This window comes from Coregonus clupeaformis, chromosome 2 (genome assembly GCF_020615455.1).
Source record: "Coregonus clupeaformis isolate EN_2021a chromosome 2, ASM2061545v1, whole genome shotgun sequence".
Classification (NCBI taxonomy): domain Eukaryota; kingdom Metazoa; phylum Chordata; class Actinopteri; order Salmoniformes; family Salmonidae; genus Coregonus; species Coregonus clupeaformis.
In genome coordinates, this window is record NC_059193.1 from 17,622,644 (window position 1) to 17,643,414 (window position 20,771).

The 20,771-nt window shown below is 45.9% G+C and overlaps 2 protein-coding genes across 2 annotated transcripts; one reads left to right on the plus strand and one right to left on the minus strand.

Moving 5' to 3' along the window:
- Window positions 1–13,780: 13,780 nt before the first annotated feature.
- Window positions 13,781–17,116, minus strand: LOC121533874 (beta-crystallin A1-2-like). Its single transcript, XM_041840191.2, has 6 exons — window positions 17,012–17,116; window positions 16,241–16,323; window positions 15,983–16,101; window positions 14,894–15,035; window positions 14,573–14,715; window positions 13,781–14,438 (listed from the first exon to the last, which is right to left on the minus strand). The coding sequence occupies exons 2-6, from the start codon at window positions 16,313–16,315 to the stop codon at window positions 14,291–14,293; spliced, it is 627 nt and encodes a 208-aa protein (XP_041696125.1). The 5' UTR covers window positions 16,316–16,323; window positions 17,012–17,116; the 3' UTR covers window positions 13,781–14,290.
- A 1,205-nt stretch (window positions 17,117–18,321) lies between these two features.
- LOC121536922 (beta-crystallin B1-like) lies at window positions 18,322–20,488 on the plus strand. The gene is made up of 6 exons (XM_041844575.2): window positions 18,322–18,422; window positions 18,793–18,887; window positions 19,025–19,143; window positions 19,329–19,461; window positions 19,670–19,812; window positions 19,976–20,488. Exons 2-6 carry the CDS (start codon window positions 18,798–18,800, stop codon window positions 20,145–20,147), a joined length of 657 nt encoding a protein of 218 aa, XP_041700509.1. The 5' UTR covers window positions 18,322–18,422; window positions 18,793–18,797; the 3' UTR covers window positions 20,148–20,488.
- The last annotated feature ends 283 nt before the right edge of the window (window positions 20,489–20,771 follow it).

The following is a 20,771-nucleotide window of genomic DNA, read 5'->3' on the forward strand; positions in this document are numbered from 1 at the left end:
TAAAATGTTGTTTCTTTAGCCCTCTGAATTTGCTTTTGAGTCCACACCTTGGCCAATATTATAGCCCAAACCGTTAGTCTTAGCCATTGCTATTGCGCTGACTCTAAAGCCAGGATAAGCTTTCTAAAAGGCTATGGGGAACATTTGACCACAGATAAAAAAAAATTGTTTATTACATTTATGTGCTCAGCCTTTGTCTCATGTCTCACGCTGTGAGAAGATTACCAGGGTGTGTGTGTGTGTGGGTACATGAGGTATTGGGTTTGTGTGTGTGTTCGTGACTGGGATGAATATGAGGACTTTAAAGGGCCAGTGCAGTCAAAAATTTGATTTTCCTGTGTTTTCTATTTCCACACTGAGGTTGGAATAATACTATCATTGGAAAATGATCATGCCTTTGTAGTGTAAGAGCTGTTTGAAAAGACCCCTGAAATTTCAGGCTGTTTTGGTAGGATGGAGTTTTGGCCTGCCTGGTGACCAATAACAGCTAGTTTTCAGTTTTCCCCTCCCCACTCAGACCACTCCCAGACAGTCCTAGCAAAATTATTGCTTGAGAAATTGCTCTTTACTAAGAAGCTATTTTGTTTCTTTTTGACAATTGTAATAAAATAAAGGTACTTAATTGTTATCCAGAAATGATTTGATATTGAGATTAAAAACTGCTGCATTGGACCTTTTTTAAAGTGCCTCAATGTGCACTTGTAAACCCTTACCAGTATTTGAGCCATCTCTTCAGCTCAGCGTTCAACACCATAGTGCCCTCAGAGCTCATCACTAAGCTAAGGACCCTGGGACTAAACATCTCCCTATGCAACTGGATCCTGGACTTCCTGACTGCTGCCCCCAGGTTTTAAGGGTAGTTAACAACACATCTGCCATGCTGATCCTCAACACAGGGGCCCCTCAGGGGCGCATGCTCAGTCCCCTCCTGTACTCCCTGTTCACCCATGACTGCATGGCCAGGCACAACTCCAACACCATTAAGTTTGCAGACGACGCAACAGTGGTAGGCTTGATCACCGACAACGATGAGACAGCCTATAAAGAGGTCAGAGACCTGGCCGTGTGGTGCCAGGATAACAACCTCTCCCTCAACGTGATCAAGACAAAGGAGATGATTGTGGTCTACAGGGAGAAAAAAAGAGGACTGAGCACGCCCGTAGTGGAACAGGTTGAGAGCTTCAAGTTCCTTGGTGTCACATCACCAACAAACTATCATGGTCCAAACACACCAAGACAGTCGTGAAGAGGGCACGACAAAGCCTATTCCCCCTCAGGAGACTGAAAGGATTTGGCATGGGTCCTCAGATCCTCCAAAATGTTATACAGCTGCACCATCGAGAGCATCCTGACTGGTTGCATCACTGCCTGGTATGGCAACTGCTCGGCCTCCGACCGCAAGGCACTACAGATGGTAGTGCTAACGGCCCAGTACATCACTGGGGCCAAGCTTCCTGCCATCCAGGACCTCTATACCAGGCAGTGTCACAGGAAGGCCCTAAAAATTGTCAAAGATTCCAGCGACCCTAGTCATAGACTGTTCTCTCTGCTACCGCACGGCAAGCGGTACCGGAGCGCCACATCTAGGTCCAAAAGGCTTCTTAACAGCTTCTACCCCCAAGCCATAAGACTCCTGAACAGCTAATCATGGCTACCTGGACTATTTGCATTGTCACCCCCCACCCCACCCCCTCTTTTACGCTGCTGCTACTCTGTTTATTATCTGTGCATAGTCACTTTAACTCTACCCACATGTACATATTACCTCAACTAACCGGTGCCCCCTGTATATAGCCTCCCTACTGTTATTTTATTTTACTGCTGCTATTTTATTATTTATTTTTATTTGTTACTTATCTATTTTTTACTTAACACTTTTTTTTCTTAAAACTGCATTGTTAGTTAAGTAAGCATTTCTCTGTAAGGTCTACTACACCTGTTGTATTCAGCGCATGTTTCCCCAAGAGCACACATTTTCGCTGTAGCCTCGTGATTCATCTTGTCAAAGGCTTGATGATTAGAGACAAGTATAATAATAATAATAATATGCCATTTAGCAGACGCTTTTATCCAAAGCGACTTACAGTCATGCGTGCATACATTTTTACGTGTGGGTGGTCCCGGGGATCGAACCCACTACCTTGGCGTTACAAGCGCCGTGCTCTACCAGCTGAGCTACAGAGGACCACCAGTGCTTGTCCGGGGCCACAACATAAAATATGTACTGTTGGGGGTACTTGAGGACCAGAGTTGGGGAAACACTAGCCTATGCAATTTAACGACAGCTGTAGGATGGATCATGACTCCGTGTGTGTGTGAGAGCGAGAATAAGTGTTTTAATAGAGAGTGCATGCAAGAGGGTGTACAGTATGCATGCAGCCTGTGTCCCTCCCCCTAAACTTGAAAGCACTTAATACAGCAGATTATTTCTCCTTGCTCCCTTTTTACTGGTACTACATCTATTTAAAGATCCCACTCTCCTTCATTTGCTCTCTCAATCATGCGCAGTGTCATGTTTTTCCAGAATCCACACAGCAGGGCACGAGAAGGAAAACTAAAGAACAGATTGAGACAGAGGCAATGGCATGTTAGTGAGGATTTAATAATGTTGACCCGTGCTGATTCAACTCTTCAGGTCAAACTCGGAGCTAAGGGCCTTATGAGCCATGGACTATTCTCAAGCACTGGGGGTAACTAGTGTTTGTGTGTGGCTGTCTGTGAGAGAGAGCAACCTCATACCCAGGCTGTTGAGCACAGGAATTGTCTGGTGCACTAGATTAGAGAGTGACAAGACACTGGAACTACAGAATTAGAGAATGTTCTTTGCATTCTTTTTTCCAATGGATTACTAGACTAATTTAAGACATCCGGCTATAAAATAACTTAAATATTCAGACAGTTTTGCATCACTGTTCATTCTACTACTCCAGTATGGATTACCTCGCTCCCCCGCCTTCCAACACGCGTGGTGCGCGGGATGGTTCTCCCACCCTGTTCCCAGGCTCGTCTCGCCGCACTTCTCACACTGGTAACCAAGGTGGGTTGGGATCTTTGGGATATGAGGTGGGGGTCGTGTGGGCTTACCTGCGGCCGCTCATACCGTTCTTTCTGATCAGTGCAATGGTCGTGGCAATCATGTACCTGATCCAGCACATAATCTACTCCGGGCCGTTCACTGATCCACTCTTCTTTGAGAAATTCGAGGAACGTTGGCCAAGACTCAAACCGCACAAGGATACTGCACCCTCAACCCCAGTCCTTTACCCTGATCCTTTTGAACACACAGGGAATGGAACCCTTTGAATTTTAGTCGTGGATTTCGGATGGCTTCTACCTGTGCCATTAGATTCTATTTGAAGGTGGATCAAAGGTTTTTAGAATCTCCCTGTGGAATTTGCGATGAAATTCATAATCAGATCATGATTAGATCTGCACCTGACTCCCAGAGGGTTCTTTCTGTCTTTGATTGCCTCAATTGTGTCCCTACATCTGTTCTGTTCAACAGCCCTTTGGGCTATGTATAATGTGCAGATTAGGAGTCTGGACCATAACTAGGCAATAATTAGACTACAATGCTCTAATGTCTTAGACTAGATTTATTTGCCCTGTATAACTGTCTGTCGGTGACTGTGACTTGATTAAATTCTGGTAGGCTTAGGCCTATATCTACACAGTTTGTTTTAGATGAATACAATTCATGAAAAAGAGGAATAATCGTTCTTTTTTTGGGGGGGGGGGGATGCAAATTGATGGTGAATAAAGTTTGGGTTTGAAAAAAATGTTATTTGTCTGTACAGTTTACAGTCCATACTACACAAATATCCGGCTTTTTTAGCAGGATTTTCACATAGATTGTTTAGGTGCACACACAGCAATCCATTTAGCATTCAGTGACCAATCAATGACCTCACCAAATTGAGCATGACAGGTAGGCTAGCCTTCAGTCAATTAAGAGTTAAATACAGAAAAAGATATCCTGTAAAAAAATAAAAATAAAATGCTTTTAGTTTATTTTATTTTGAGAAAAGGACATATCGAGGGACTTTGGATAGGTGAGTAAAGTGATGCATGATTTTGTTCTGTTAACTAACATTAGCTAGCTAGCCTAGCAAAGGTTAGCAGCTGTTGGTGCAAGATGTCTGTGAAGTTACGTTTACTACTAGCTAGCTAGCTAATCACACGGTTAAACAAATGTTATTTCTATCATGCGAATACAGAGTGCACTTCAACAAACTATTTGCATGGTCCACCACTTAAAATATTATCCATATACTCATTGGTTGAGTCGAGTGTTGGTAGCTGGTGCACATCACCACAGCTAGCTAGTTAACGTGCTAATTTGGCTGTGATTATGTAGCTGTCAATTCACCGCACCTGTCAGTGTGCGACCAAGATTGCAATTTAGATGACATAAAGGATGATGTGATTGTGCCCTACATTTTAAACTTTAATGAAGTCGTTATGCCTTGCCTCTAGTCTAAACTCATAACTAAATGCTTTTTACAGATGGTCTGATCAGCCAATGTGTCATCTGATGTAGCCAAATCAACAAATTCAATTTTACAGGCCTACTGTAGTACATAATCCTCTCATCTCACAACCTATATCCCTCCCTTCTTCCATCCTCCCCTCCCTCTTCTCACACCCTCCTTCTCTCTCTGTCGCTGGATGGGGGAATGTGGCTGTATCAGAGGCCAGGGTTCAAGGCCTTAACTCCTGGCAGAGCTCCAGAGGCAGCAGAGCTGCAGCCAGTTCTGTGACATGGTGCTCCAAGCAGAGGGTATGGAGACACACACACACACTTAGAATGTAAACATGCACCATCCAGCTCTCTCTCCCTCTACCAGGGGTGTCAGTACCGGCCCACAGTTGCATCCTATCCACCCAGAGCCCCCAGCTGTCATGTGCCCTGTCCACCTCCCTGTGGGCAGAGCCACCTACTGGAGTTCCAGGCTTTTGGGGCCTGCGCCCTGCTGAGGCTGGTGGGCCTGCTGTACTCTGGGGAGATAGAGGGAGAGGCAGGAGGTGATCGCTGCTGCCAGGCTGGGCATCCAAGGACTGGTGAAAGTCGGAAAGAGGGATGACAAGGAAGAGAGGGAGGTGAAGGATGTGGTCCAGCAGTCAAGGAGAAGAGCGGGTCAAAGCTTGGCGGAGGAGGAGAGACTGAGGGAGGGACTTTCACAAAGGGACGTGGGGATGCAAATAGACCCCCTGCAGAGCAGTGAAGCTCAGACAGAGAGAAAGATAGGAGGAGAGAGAAGAGAAGAGCAGAAGCTCTCACCATGAGGCTCAGAGAGAAGGTGAAATCAACTCAGAATGAAAAAGACCCAGGGACTCAGACCTGTGAGTGTGACCGATACAGTGGACTCCAATGGCATCTTCTCCCTCTGTTCCGCTGTGGACTCTGACATTTTGACCTCACTCGCTGGTTCAGCTGGGCCAGTTTTCTGGAGTGTGTCTCATGTTGATAATGTCACCCCATCCAGGGAACGGAGGCCTCTGGTTCTATTGTCCCTGTTCCCCTCGCCGTACCGCTCCCTCCCTCCTAATATCCCCTACACCCCCTGTCTCACCTGCTAAACTGCCCTCCAGCTGAAAATCACACCCCTAACAATCCCCATTCTACCATCCTCATGCCTTCTGGGGAATCTGAACTTGTTTACGTCCTCCCCCCATTCCTCTCATCCCTCCATCCATCCCCTCTGTGTCCCTGTCTGCCCAGAGCATGTGAACAAGGGGCTCCCTCCAGATATGGGGGATGGGGCTACCAGGAGGGGGAGGATTTGGACCAGGGGGCAGGGAGAGGCAGAAGGGTTCAAGCGCTTTGAGGGAAACATCGCTGGATTCATCAGTTACTTCCTGGATCTCGCCCAATCACAGGAGGAAAAACTGAGAGGGAGGCGGGTCTAGAGGAGGCAGGCGGGAGGAGTCAGGAGTGGAGGAGGTGGTGGAGTGAGGGGAGGGTGTAGGGGAGCAGCTAAGATGAGGTTGAGCAGGTGGTGGTGGAGGTGTCCCAGAGAGGAAGAGGAGGTGGGGTGTCCGAGCCTGTAGGACGGGGAGGGGCGGGGGCATTGTCGACAGGAAACTCTACCTGAAGCCCGGGAGCTGATGCAGCCAATCAAGATCTGTCTAAAGAGGCGAGGGCGGAGAGAGGCGTGGGACATCACCGGTGTGGAGGAAGAGTGGACCCTGCCTCCCTGCAGAACAGACCAGCCTCCCTGCAGAACAGACCAGCCTCTGTGCAGAGCAGACCAGTCTCCCTGCAGAACAGACCAGTCTCCCTGCAGAACAGACCATCCTCCCTGCAATACAGACCAGCTAGAGGGAGAACAGACCAGCCTCTGTGCAGAACCGACCAGTCTCCCTGCAGAACAGACCATCCTCCCTGCAGAACAGACCAGCTGAGAGAAAGAACAGACCAGTCTCCGTGCAGAACAGACCAGCCTCCCTGCAGAACAGACCAGCCTCCCTGCATAACAGACCAGTATCCCTGCAGAACAGACCAGCCTCCCTGCGGAACAGACCATCCTCCCTGCGGAACAAACCAGCTACCTGCGGAACAGACCAGCCGAGAGGGAGAACAGACACGTCTCCCTGCAGAACAGACCAGTCTCCGTGCAGAACAGACCAGTCTCCGTGCAGAACAGACCAGTCTCCGTGCAGAACAGACCAGCCTCCTGCAGAACAGACCAGCCGAGAGAAAGAATAGACCAGCATAGAGAAAGAACAGACCAGTCTCCGTGCAGAACAGACCAGCCGAGAGGGAGAACAGACTAGTCTCCCTGCAGAACAGAACAGACTCAGTGCAGAACAGACCAGCCTCCCTGCAGAACAGACCAGCCTCCCTGCGGAAACAGACCAGCCTCCCTGCAGAACAGACCAACCGAGAGGGAGAAGAAACCAGCCTTCCTGCAGAACAGACCATCCTCCCTGCAGAACAGACCAGTCTCCCTGCAGAACAGACCAGTCTCCCTGCAGAACAGACCAGTCTCCCTGCAGAACAGACCAGCCTCCCTGCAGAACAGACCAGCCTCCCTGCAGAACAGACCAGTCTCCCTGCAGAACAGACCATTCTCCCTGCAGAACAGACCAGTCTCCCTGCAGAAGAGACCAGCCGAGAGGGAGAAACAAAGAGGAGGAGAGAAGAAGCCTCAGCTGTGGTGGGAGAAAGGATCAGAGCCAGCGAGGACAAGAGAGAAAAGGAGGAGAGTGGAGAAGGAGCTGACGAAGGGAAGGTAGGAGATCGAACCAAAGAGGGCATGTCCAGAAGCAGAGCTAGTCCCACCGGCCCAAACGCTCTCAGGTCCAGAACCCCCAGCCTGTGGATAGCAGGTACACCCCGAGGACAGAGAGGAGTCTGGGAAGGGAGTGACCACAGAGGATGTCACTCAGGTAACCGCCTCCTCAGCCTTCCAGAAGAACAGGGTCCTGCAGACACAGAGCAGAGTGAAAGATGGAGAGGGAGAAGGAAAGGAAACAGGATGAACCAAGCTCAAACCACGAAAGACAGATCAGACAGAAGAGAGGGAGAAACGTATGGACGAAGAGATGGAGAAATGGATATGGAGGACGTCGGAGCGATGGAAGAGCATCTAGAACAGGGGTGTCAAACGTCCGGCCCGCGGGCCGGATCAGGCCCCCAAACGGGTTTAATCCGGCCCGCAAGATGATTTTGTAAAGTATAAAAATGAGCTGCAATTTTTCAATAAAATAAACTGCTGTTCCAATTGTGTCCACTGGATGGCGCAATAGCAATTGTGTTAAGCAAGCAAACTGTTTATACCGGGGCAGAACAAATAGGTCAAGCAAGTGCAGCCAGTCCGGATGAGCTACTTTGTTTTGCCCGCGATATTTATTACGGCTTCTACTTTTAACATTATGTGCTTTGGCACCCTCATTGCCCCAATATGTCTCTGTCAAAAAAGAGAAAAGTGGACGCAGAGTGCAGAGTGTTCCAAGAAAAATTGTCATCCTTCTATTTATTCACGGAATTGAATGGGAAAGCTGTATATTTGGTGTGTTCACAGCATGTTGCAGTGCTGAAAGAATATAACCTTCGTCGCCACTATGTGAGTCTTCATGCCGACAAATATGACAACTTTCAAGGACAGCGGAGAAGAGAGAAGGTGAATGAACTGTTGGTGGGTCTGAAGAAACAGCAGTCTGTGTTTACTCACAGCCGAGACATCAGTGACGCTGCAGTGAAAGCTAGCTACCTCATTGCTAATGAAATCGCAGTGGCTTCAAAACCATTTAGTGAGGGTGAATTTGTAAAAACATGCATGATGAAGGCAGCAGAGATTGTGTGCCCTGAAAAGCACCAGGCTTTTGCAAATATCAGCCTGACAAGAAACACAGTTGCAGACAGGATTTCCGATCTTTCAGTGGATTTGGACAGCCAGTTGAAGCAAAAAGTAAAGTCATTTATTGCGTTTTCGGTTGCAATTGATGAAAGCACGGACATTACAGATGTTGCACAACTGGCCATTTTCATCCGCGGAGTTGATGACACATTGACCGTCACCGAGGAGTTCGTGGAGTTGGTGCCGATGACAGATACAACGACAGCAGCTGATATTTTCACTGCACTCGTCGGCGCGCTGGACAGGGTCGGAGTGGACTGGTCCCCGCTGTCAGCCTGGCTACAGATGGTGCGCCCTCAATTAACGGGGAAAAAAAGCAGGCGTTGTGACAAAGTTCAGAGAGAAAGTGCAATCTGCAAATGGAGGACGTGATTTTTGGACTTTTCACTGTATTTTGCACCAGGAGGCTTTGTGTTGCAAGTCATTAAAGATGGATAACGTCATGAATAAAACAAAGCTGCGCTCAAGGCTCACGCACAAGCACTTGAATCACATCCTGAAGTTGGCTGCCACTCAGGATGTGACGCCTGATATTGATGCGCTGGTGAAAGCTAAAAGATGCCAGGTATCAGGAGTCAAATAAACAATGCAACCCCACTTAAAGTGCTGCATGAGACACCCTGATATAGTTCTGTGATCTGTGATATACTTCTGTGAATCACTGAGGCATTGTGTGTTTGTGTGTTGTTTGTCCTCAGAATTTCAAATAACTTGAGGTGTTTTATGATTAATAGTGATGTTGTGCTTTTGGACACACTGTCCTCAGGCTCCAGCTTTATGTTTATATGTTTTTATGTTGATGTGCTATTGTTTTTAATTGATTTTATTTTATTTGTGTATTTAACCTATTCTTGACTCTGTGGTTCTTGCACTTGTTGTGGGAACAGGATTTCATTATTTGTATCTACATTTCTGCCTGAGAAATGACACCCTGATATAGTTCTGTGATCTGTGAAACAGTTATGTGAATCACTGAGGCATTGTGTGTTTGTGTGTTCTTTTTCTTTAGAATTTTCAAATAAACTTCAGGTGTTTTATGATTAATAGTGATGTTGTGCTTGTACTATTTTGGACACACTGTCCTCAGGCTCCAGCTTTATGTTTTATGTTGATAGTATTAAAACAAAGAAAACAATCTGAAGTTGTTGTTTTTAAGTTATATATACCATGATTTTACCGGTCCGGCCCACTTGGGAATAGATTTTCCTCCATGTGGCCCCTGAGCTAAAATGAGTTTGACACCCCTGATCTAGAAGAATGGATGAAAAACAGACAACAGAACTCTACAACCCAGCAATCCAAATAGCAGAGTGGAAGGTCCCAGTTCAGATGCATTCTGGGAAAGTAAAGCCTCCAGTCTCCCATCCTTCACATTCCATCCGACAGGTGGACATCGAAGGGTCAACAGGAAGCTGGGAGGAAGAGGAAGTGGATGTGTTTGGGGGCTTTAGCACCTCCCCTGTCCCTCCTATCATACTGTCTGGCTGCTGGGGGAGGGGCTTAGGTCTGAGGAGGAGGAAGAGAGCAATGTCATTGGAGGAGAGTTGGACCACGCCCCTTCTATCGGATCTCTGTCATCTCTGCTCAGACTGAGGTGAATGCATACACATGGTAACAGTCAGATTATCACACAACTCTAATCAGAGTTTTTAAAAACTTCTACACTAACTACAGTATAACCATACCCGTCCTATCCCTGTTTACCTACAGAGTGACCAACCTGCTTCCCCCCACCCCTGTGGGAGACTGGGGTATGGACAAACGGCTGTGTGTGGACCGTCTGCAAGTACAAACTCAGAGGGCTGCCACATAGACAGCCATAGCAAAACAACAAGGAATGTACAGATTTCTGCTTGATGGAGAAGAAGGAATGTTTACGTAAAGGGGGTTTGGGGGGTTGTGAAAGTTGGGTGGTTGAGTTCATCCAAGTTACCAATTGTTAAACAAAAGAGGACCCATGTATGTTAAAAATGTATTTGATACGTTGTTGTTATTTCTACCTCACCCCGCTTATGGGGCTCTGTGCTTGAGTTCTAGTTTTCAGCACATAGATTGTCAGTTTTGAATGTGTGTGTTTTATACTCAGTGTGTCAGTTGGTCTGTTTGTTTGTCCACATCTTACTGCCCAGACCTTTTTAACACATTGTCGTGTTTAAGTTTTCAATGACGCGTGTAGAAAAACACAAGCTAATAGCCTCTTGTGGAGAGGAGTTTGGGTTCAATCATATAGCAAATATTTATTTGTGAGTTGCCACCAAATCAGGTTTTCCACTGCTGTTAGTTTAGTTTCACAGGAATTGAGGGCTCTCATTTGTTGAGTGTCAATCACAGGCCTACCAGCATCCGATTCTGCTTCTGACTGTTCTAGAATGAAATCACGTCATGGTTCTTGTTGTCGTCATGGTTCTTGTTGTCGTCATGTTGTTTCTCATTACTGTTCTACCCAGCAGTTTGACTGTTTTCAGTTTTATAACCAGATTACGAGATTAAAGATGTTCTTAATACCTGTGTGTCCTTGTGTGAATCTATTAAGTGCAGCCTAAATAGCTCAGATGTCTATCATGGTGTTGTAGTGTGTTTAAGTGGTCAGCAGGTGGTGACAGTGATCTCTGAGTCGATATAAGGGTATTCATTTTTGGCGTTTTTCAGTTACACCTATGTTTATTAGAGGGTTGACATTGCAGTATGCAAGCCCTTGGCTTATTATTATGTTAGAACCAAATAGCACATCTTGCGATGCTTATTATGCTGATTATTACAAAGTTGGCTCCCGTTTGGAATTGATAATAGATTTCCTACACCAGGGGTCTCCAATAGGAGATACCAGTAGCTCGCAGCCCACCTGAAAGTACATGCAATTTTCAGGTGTTCCACCATAAACTGTCATAAACAAATCTCACAAGTATCAAGACACCCCAAGCTCCCAGCTACAATCTAATCAACGTAACTTTGACATTATCCCACCCCTGGTTAGCCACTATTGGGTTAAAAAGCCAAACCTGACACAATATCTGCCAATTGATTTCCGGCAATATTGCCTGTCTGTCTATGTGGTGCGCGCGTTTGTCTATCACTCCATGTGTAGCCAGTTGACAGAAATAAAGTACTTTCCCCAAAACCTTCCCAATTAAATGTTTACTGCAAAGTAGGCTGACCTGGCAGAAGTATATCATGAGTAAGTATATAATTTGTATCTATTATCTGTTATTTGCTAACTTTGCCATGAAGTGAGCAGCAGCAGTACAGAACCATCGCTAGATCAGCACATTAGACGGCACATTCCTCACTTTCCAGATTCGCGACTAGAAGCTCAGTTAAAGGGGAATTACACAAAAACATCTACATTTGTTAGTTTTCTTCCAGATGTGATTGAAGCATTTACAGTTGAAGTCGGAAGTTTACATACACTTAGGTTGGAGTCATTCAAACTCGTTGTTCAACCACTCCACAAATTTCTTGTTAACAAACTATAGTTTTGGCAAGTCGGTTAGGATGTACTTTGTGCATGACACAAGTAATTTTTCCAACAATTGTTTACAGACAGATATTTCACTTATACTTCACTGTATCACAATTCCAGTGGGTCAGAAGTTTACATACACTAAGTTGACTGTGCCTTTAAACAGCTTGGAAAATTCCAGAAAATTATGTCATGGCTTTAGAAGCTTCTGATAGGCTAATTGACATCATTTGAGTCAATTGGAGGTGTACCTGTGGAAGTATTTCAAGGCCTACCTTCAAACTCAGTGCCTCTTTGCTTGACATCATGGGAAAATCAAAAGAAATCAGTCAACCTCCGCAAGTCTCCACAGAAATCAGTGGTAGACTGGTTCATCCTTGGGAGCAATTTCCAAATGCCTGAAGGTACCATGTTCATCTGTACAAACAATAGTACGCAAGTATAAACACTATGGGACCACGCAGCTGTCATACCGCTCAGGAAGGAGACGCGTTCTGTCTCCTAGAGATTAACGTACTTTGGTGCGAAAAGTGCAAATCAATCCCAGAACAACAGCAAAGGACCTTGTGAAGATGCTGGAGGAAACAGGTACAAAAGTATCTATATCCACAGTAAAACGAGTCCTATATCGACATAACCTGAAAGTCCGCTCAGCAAGGAAGAAGCCACTGCTCCAAAACCGCCATAAAAAAGCCAGACTACGGTTTGCAACTGCACATGGGGACAAAGATCGTACTTTTTGGAGAAATGTCCTCTGGTCTGATAAAACAAAAATAGAACTGTTTGGCCATAATGACCATCGTTATGTTTGGAGGAAAAAGGGGGTACTTGCAAACCGAAGAACACCATCCCAACCGTGAAGCACGGGGGTGGCAGCATCATGCTGTGGGGGTGCTTTGCTGCAGGAGGGACTGGTGCACTTCACAAAATAGATGGCATCATGAGGAAGGAACATTATGTGGATATATTGAAGCAACATCTCAAGACACAGTCAGGAAGTTAAAGCTTGGTCGCAAATGGGTCTTCCAAATGGACAATGACCCCAAGCATACTTCCAAAGTTGTGGCAAAATGTGTTAAGGACAACAAAGTCAAGTTACTGGAGTGGCCATCACAAAGCCCTGACCTCAATCCTATAGAAAATGTGTGGGCAGAACTGAAAAAGCAAGGAGGCCTACAAACCTGACTCAGTTACATCAGCTCTGTCAGGAGGAATGGGCCAAAATTCACCCAACTTATTGTGGGAAGCTTGTGGAAGGCTACCCAAAATGTTTGACCCAAGTTAAACAATTTAAAGGCAATGCTACCAAATACTAATTGAGTGTATGTAAACTTCTGACCCACTGGGAATGTGATGAAATAAATAAAAGCTTAAATAAATCATTCTCTCTACTATTATTCTGACATTTCACATTCTTAAAATAAAGTGGTGATCCTAACTGACCTAAGACAGGGAATTTGTACTAGGATTAAATGTCAGGAATTGAATTGAAAAACTGAGTTTAAATGTATTTGGCTAAGGTGTATATAAAGTTCAACTGTACATGGACTCAAAACATCCAATTTCATTGTTGTGAACAACTGTAATTTTGAGAGTGAAAAAATAAAATAACATCTACAACCAGGAAAAACAACAACTGAGAACATAATTTGGGAAAATATAGAAACGAATTTGGTAAAGAAAAATCACAATCAATTTTATAGGGCCCCCCTTAGAGTTGTTTATGAACCATTATTTTACAAGGTATGTTGACAGAAAAGACAGTGCACTACTTTCTCTTGTACACTAAGGACCCGGGGAAGAGAAGAATCTGCCTATTTGAAAGCTAGAAAAAAATGAGTAGCTCTCGAGATGTTAAATTTTTTCAAAATCGCTCCCATGCTAGAAAAAGTTGGAGACCCCTGTCCTACACTCACACACAACACACACGCATAATGATAGGACAGGCCTGAGGGACTGAAGTGAACATGTGTTTATTAGGTAACCTGTGGTTCAACCTCCTACACACAACATCACATCAGAGCTGAACTACAGTGGCAGCCATCTTGAAACTGTTGTCTGAGGATGCGTTGATCTCTCCTCTGGTTCGAGCAGGGTGTGTGGCTCCCAGCTCAGCCTAGGTGACCTGGACAGGGGTTGGGGGTTCAGGTAGAACAGCGCAAGTGTGTGTGTCTGTGTGCGGGTGCTCTCACCTGGTAAAAGACACAGTGTGTGTTATATCAGTATAGGTATGTCTGTGAGTGTCAGTCATGTCAGTATGTATGTGTGTGCGTGGTCCTGTGCTTTTACAGTGTGATATAGTCTCTTATCGTACCTCGGAGCGGCTGTGTGTGTCAGTGCTACGTGGTGAGTCGGTAGTTAGGGGCGGCTGCTCTTCCAGTCAGGGTAAGGTAGGGGGAGGGTATGGGGTAGAGCAGCGTCTGGGCTGGGGGTTGCTGTCCGTGGGCCTCTCAGCCTCCAGCCCCTCTTAATGCTGGATACGGCGGATAGACTGGATCTGGGGGGTCTGGCAGTGGGAGCCCCAGTTCTTCCAGTGCTGGTAGTCTCCACTGTGTCTCTCACACTCCATGATGTACTGCTGGCCCCTGTAGCCGGGGTACTGGTAGCACACAAAGCTGATGGAAAAGATAGGGGATATTAAGTAACACTAAATCAATCGTGTGTGCAAAGTATTAAACCACAGCTTCCACAGCTGTTTGCTCACGCGTTGCATGTGTGTGTTTGTAGTGAATAATAGAGGTTAACTTACGCGCCACACTGCACGTGCATGGAGCCGACCTCGGGCATGGACCAGCCCATGGCTTGCAGGGAGGGGTAGTCGTCACACAGCTCAACACTGCGGCCCATGAAGTTCTCTCTCTCAAAGATCATCATACGACTGCTCATGTGGGACTGAGATAGAGAGGAGTGTTACATACAAACACAAAGATGATCATATTCCCCCAAAAATTGTGTTTCTCGAGGAAGGCCCTAATAGAATGTATCTGTTTGGCAAAAAACTGCATTGACACACTTTCACTCTCTCTTTCTCTTTGTCATCTTCTCTCGCTTTCTCTCACACTTTACTCACAGCACAGTAGATGGGACGCAGGGACATGAGGCGCTCCACATGGTAGGACAGGGAGCCGCTGTAGGCATCCCAGTGAGGGTACTCTCCTCTCTCCAGGATAAACTGCTGGCCCTGGAAGTCATGGTGCTCAAAGCCCACCCAGCTAGGGGGGGTAGAGTTTACACATTGTACTACCGTCTTATACACACACATTGAACACATTCACTCATCCACCTTACACATACATGAACGCACACACACGTGGGGCACGTAGAGAGCTTCAAGTTCCTCTGTGTCCACATCACCAAGGACTTCATATGGTCCTATCACATCAGCACAGTCACGAAGAAGGTTCGACAGCGCCTCTTCCCACTCAGGAGGTTCAAAAGATTTGGCATGGCCCCACAGATCCTTCAAAACTTCTGCAGCTGCACCATTGAGAGCATCTTGACTGGTTGCATCACCGCTTGGTATTGCAACTGCACCGCCCTCGATTGCAAGCGCTGCAGAGGGTGGTGTGGACGGCTCAGTACATCACTGGGGCCGAGCTCCCTGCCATCCATTACCTCTATAACAGGCGGTGTCAGAGGAAGGCCCAGTCACCCAAACCATAGACTGTTCACTCTGCTACCTCACGACAAGCGGTAACGGAGCGCCAAGTCTGGGACCAAAAGGCACCTGAACAGCTTCTACCCCCAAGCCATAAGACTGCTGAACAGTTAATCAAATGGCTACCCGCACTATTGCATTGATCCTTTTTTGCACTGACTCTCTTACATTGACTATGCACACTCACTGGACTCTACCCACACACTCACACTGACACTCCAACACACACACATACACACACACGCACATTGATGACACATACACACACTTTGACATTCTATAGCCTCGTTATTGTTATTTATTGTGTTACTATTTTACATTTTTATTTGCAAATGTTCTTACTTTTTAACTGCATTGTTGGGAAAGGGCTTGTAAGTAAGCATTTCATGGTAAAGTCTATACACACACACACACACAGAGAGAGAGAGAGAGAACACACCTGGATTCCTCTATCCCTAACCAAATATACACACTAAACAGATAGAACAATGTGAGACTCACGCTCCACTCTCCACTCTGATGGAGCGGATGATGTCCAGACCACACTCGTGGATGTTACAGCACTCAGAGGTAAACTCCTGGCACTTGCCCTGGAAGTGCTCCTGCTCGAACACAGTCACCTACAGAGAGACGGAGGGAGGGAGAGAGGGAAGAAATGGAAGATGAGGTAGAGAAAAGGGACATTTAATGTGACAGAGCCCATCCCACTTATGCAAAGGTGTGTGCTCCTGCATGTGTCTAAATCTAAGGGTGTGTTACCTTGAAGAAAGGAGCCACACCCATTCCCGAGTTGACCAGGGGTTGCATCATTGGGGATCTAGTTGTTCTGTGCATCTTTACACCTAAAAGGCAGGAGGAAACGTTCAGTTACACAATCTCCCCAACTCTCTTAACACTCAGTCACCTCAACACCAACAATACACACAGAGTACATTTATTTTTTTATTTGTATTGTATTCTATGTTATTCTGTAATCAAAGCTTCACACTGGTATTCAAGTGTACACGACTAAGTATCAATTTCACCCAAAAACCTTTCCCTTTAACATTTCTCGTATCCACTATGAACTATTTTGACAAACAGTCTTGAATGAACGACCTGTCCGCTAAACTAAATTGATACTAATAATGCCGATTAATTAATCTATGATAAAGCAACATTATTATTTATTTTTATCTAACAAGCTCGCTCCCTAGTATAGCCAATCGTATGAGACAAATAATACACAACAAATCGATATTAGTGTGACCTAGCGATTAGACAGCACATCGTTTATTGTCCATTCAAGTTAGTAGGCTTCACCCGAACAGAACAGCGTAATATGGAGACCAGGATCAGTTAAACGAGTCTATACATTATGCATTCAATCTATGCAATGTGAACTGCAGGTTAACGTGTTATTACATGGTTAGTGCTTTTTGGTGAGTTTTAAATTAATGTGCAAAGGCGTCTTGAAGACGCCCGTTATAACATATCTGACTGACTGTCCCTATAATTTGCATTAAATGCGTAACGGAGTTGGCACCTTACCTAGTTTGGCACTTATTCGTGATGAGCTCGGAAGTGGCACGCGCCTAACGCTATCTCGCGTAGAGCTTTGAGAGATCCTGGCGCTTCAGTTTTATATGGACTGACGAGAAGCGCGCCTCTTGGAGCGCGTCCATCGTGCAGGGCTTTGGTGCGCGCACAATACCTTTTTTCCCACCAGGAACACTGGACGACAGCGTGCTCCTGTTCTTGCTGGTCGTTCCATCGAAACCGCGCGACACGCCAGCTCAGCACATACTATGGAACGCCAGTCCTTGCTGTGCACAGCGATCGGGGTTTGCCCTGAATGGGAAAGGAACAATAGTGACCCGGTCAGTTCGTGCCGGTCAGCAGTAGGAGCGTGGCGGTCACAAAAACCGGGATAGAGGTGGAGAATGTGGAGATTAAAGGTGGACAGGCACCGTTTGTGTAGAGAAAATGTCAGTATACAAATATGCATATAATGGAATATGGACAGGATAGAAAAGTTTGAGTATGAGAACGTTTTTGACATATCTTCAATAGTATGGCCTCAGTCACCAAACACACACACAAACACAGGCCTGAATCATGCCACACATCCATCCTTGAGTCCCCCATCCATCCTTTAGTTATATACTGTTCATGGTATCCTGGCCCCTCAAGCAAAGAAACTTAACAAGGTAACAAAAAATTAAAGAAACACTGCACCACTCAACTTCACTCCTCATACTTCACCTAAATCATTCTAACACCCTATAGACCTTATACTCTCTTAATCAAAACCCTATAGTCTGAGTTCCAATAATGCATCAATTAAACAGTATTTATTGATTACGGCTTCAGGCCTGAGCTCCTATTCAACAGTTTCAAAACGGATGAGATGAGACTATCAGAAATGTTATTTTTGTAATGTAAGCTGGTGACTGATTATGATCATTGTCAGATGATATAGCACAATTCACATGTCCTCTCATATTGTAAATAGGGAGCCTATTCAGTAAATATCATGAACACAATGAATTAAACCAATATCCACACAAGAGCAATGTACATACAGGTCTTTGTCACTGGTTATAAAAACGTAATCAGTTTGTGTGCTTACTTATCACAGATACTTCTGTGTTATGTCTCTAGCTCTCAGATACTGTATCTGTTTGTGGTAGACCCTATCATCATGTACAGTATTCCACTATCAACCCCCCTCCAATCCTTCTCAATGAACTATGGATCTCATTGGTCCCTGTGGCTGCACCCTCCCCTCTGGCTGTCCCTCTCTGATGATGCAGTGGTTCTATTGTCCCGTGGTTCTGACCTCAGCAGGTTTGTTTCTCTGTGTTTAATCCCCCTCCTCTGGGCGCCAGCGTATAAAAGGGCAGGGCACGCTCCGAGCCACACACACTCTCTGAGTGAGGCAGATCACACACACACACAGGTAAGAGCAGCAGACACACACACACGATACACATGCTGGCGGCACCTGCACACACCAGTAAAGGGAGTAGGGGGAGACAGAAGATTGTCAACTGCTCAGCAGCATTTTCACTTTGAAATCAGTAATTAGAAGTAGCTAGTTATAATAATACGTTACATTGATATTACACATCACTATAGTAAAACATATAGACTGCATCCCCAACCCCATCCTTTCTCCAAATATCCCTCTTCCCCTAATACCCTCCATCCATTCACTCATCCTCATCTCGTCTTCCTTATTTCATAATAGGGAAGTATTCCCAGCGCGTTGAATGTGTCTCCTTTACTGTTTTGAGACTGTTTCATGCTCATCCTCTCTCTCCCTCCAGTCATCATGTCCAGTGATAAGTCCAAGGCTGCTTCCCAGACCGACGGGAAGGCTACCCAGAGCAAGAAGTCTGAGATGGGCATGATGTCCTACAAGGCAAGTAGTCCCCAACTAACAGGACTTCTCCTGGCTCCAATCTAATGGAATATCATTGGATCACTGAAACAGTCAGACGTCATCAGTGTTTATGTTGTACTTATCTGCCTGTCTCTCGTTCTCTGTTTCCCCCTCAGATGTTTGTGTTCGACCAGGAGAACTTCCAGGGTCGCATGGTTGAGATCAGCAACGAGTGCATGAACGTGTGTGAGATGGGCATGGACCGCGTCCGCTCCCTCCGCGTTGAGTGTGGACCGTGAGTCAACCACTCCAGTTTCTTTAACTATATGTTAGTTGCTAGAATGTTATATTGTCCTGCTATCTCTGTAGCTTTGTGGGATAATGGTAGAAGTAGCAGTATATTTACATGCCTTTTAATCATAATTAGATATGTCAATGCGGCTGTACAATCATGTAACACTCTCTTTCTATTCTGTATAGCTTCGTGGGCTTCGAGCAGATGAACTTCTGTGGTGAGCACTACATCCTGGAGAAGGGAGAGTACCCCCGTTGGGACTCTTGGAGCAACTGCCAGAAGAACGACTACCTGCTGTCCTTCAGGCCCGTCCGCATGGTGGGTACACTCCTCTCGCCTTCCACCATTCCTCTCTCTTTGTCATCTGTCAATTCTGTTCTCTCATTTTTCTCTCTGACCTCTCTTTCTCTCTCGCTCTCTCTTTACTCTCTAACTCTCTCCATTTTTGTCTCTCTCCTGTAAATGTCTCTCCTTCGTAACACCTCCCTCATTCTCACACACATCTATCCTTTCCCCTCTCTCCCAGGACCCAGAGAAGCACAAGATCTGCCTGTTCGAGGTTGGAGAGTTCAAGGGTCGTAAGATGGAGATCATGGATGATGACGTTCCCTCTCTGTTCTCCTATGGCTTCACCGACAGGGTCGGCAGCATCATGGTCAGCTGCGGAACGTAAGTGTTGCTATGGAGATGGCAAAAGCAATTAGCAAAAGCAATCAGTTTAATCTCACAACTAAGAACCCATAGATCTAGAAAGAAAAGATTGTGGGAGAACGGCTGTTATATTAGTGACCTACGTAGTGGCATAATTTGGTCTTCTCCATTTTCCTCCCAGCTGGGTGGGCTACCAGTTCCCCGGATACCGTGGCTCCCAGTACCTGCTGGAGAAGGGCGACTTCAAACACTTCAACGAGTTCGGCGCCCGCCACCCCCAGTTCCAGTCCGTGAGGCGTATCCGCGACATGCAGTGGCACCAGCAGGGATGCTACACCATGGCCAGCAAGTGAGGCTCAGGGAAGGAGAGAAAGAGAAAGAGCGGAAGAGAGGGAGAGGGGCGGAGGAAGAGAGAGAGGGGGAGAGATGTCTGAGGCCTTGCCGAACCCCTGGCTGAAGCTAACCATCTGAAACAGCAAGGGAGAGGGGTGACGTTAAATATCTCCCACTCTGTGAAACCTCAATGGAAGGACCACCTGGCTAGAGAACATTCTCGGCTCAGGGTATGATGCACCATGGTAAAAGGAGCTTCTATCTCCTCCCCCCACTTCCTAACCCTGTGTATCACACACCCTCTCTGCTGTGCAGAATCCTGGCCAACTTTTCAATAAAAAGGAAAATCTTGATTTCAAAACGTTGTCTTTGTATTGTGACCAATGACTCTCATGACCAAGATGACACTGTGAATAAAAGGGCTATCAGGTCATAACATGAAAATCATATCAGTACAGATTAATCAATGTTGATGAAAAGGTCATCAAAATACACATACCGATAGGAGAATATGCAACAACAAAAAAACATGAAATATATACAGTGGGGGAAAAAAGTATTTAGTCAGCCACCAATTGTGCAAGTTCTCCCACTTAAAAAGATGAGAGAGGCCTGTAATTTTCATCATAGGTACACGTCAACTA

Coding starts and splice junctions, on each gene's coding strand:
- LOC121533874 (XM_041840191.2), bottom strand. CDS start 16,315: ATGCACAGAACAACTAGATCCCCAATGATGCAACCCCTGGTCAACTCG. Junction 16,102..16,240: donor GTGTGGCTCCTTTCTTCAAG/GTAACACACCCT, acceptor GTCTCTCTGTAG/GTGACTGTGTTCGAGCAGGA. Junction 14,716..14,893: donor TGCGTCCCATCTACTGTGCT/GTGAGTAAAGTG, acceptor TCTCTATCTCAG/TCCCACATGAGCAGTCGTAT.
- LOC121536922 (XM_041844575.2), top strand. CDS start 18,798: ATGTCCAGTGATAAGTCCAAGGCTGCTTCCCAGACCGACGGGAAGGCT. Junction 18,888..19,024: donor TGGGCATGATGTCCTACAAG/GCAAGTAGTCCC, acceptor TTTCCCCCTCAG/ATGTTTGTGTTCGACCAGGA. Junction 19,144..19,328: donor CTCCGCGTTGAGTGTGGACC/GTGAGTCAACCA, acceptor TATTCTGTATAG/CTTCGTGGGCTTCGAGCAGA.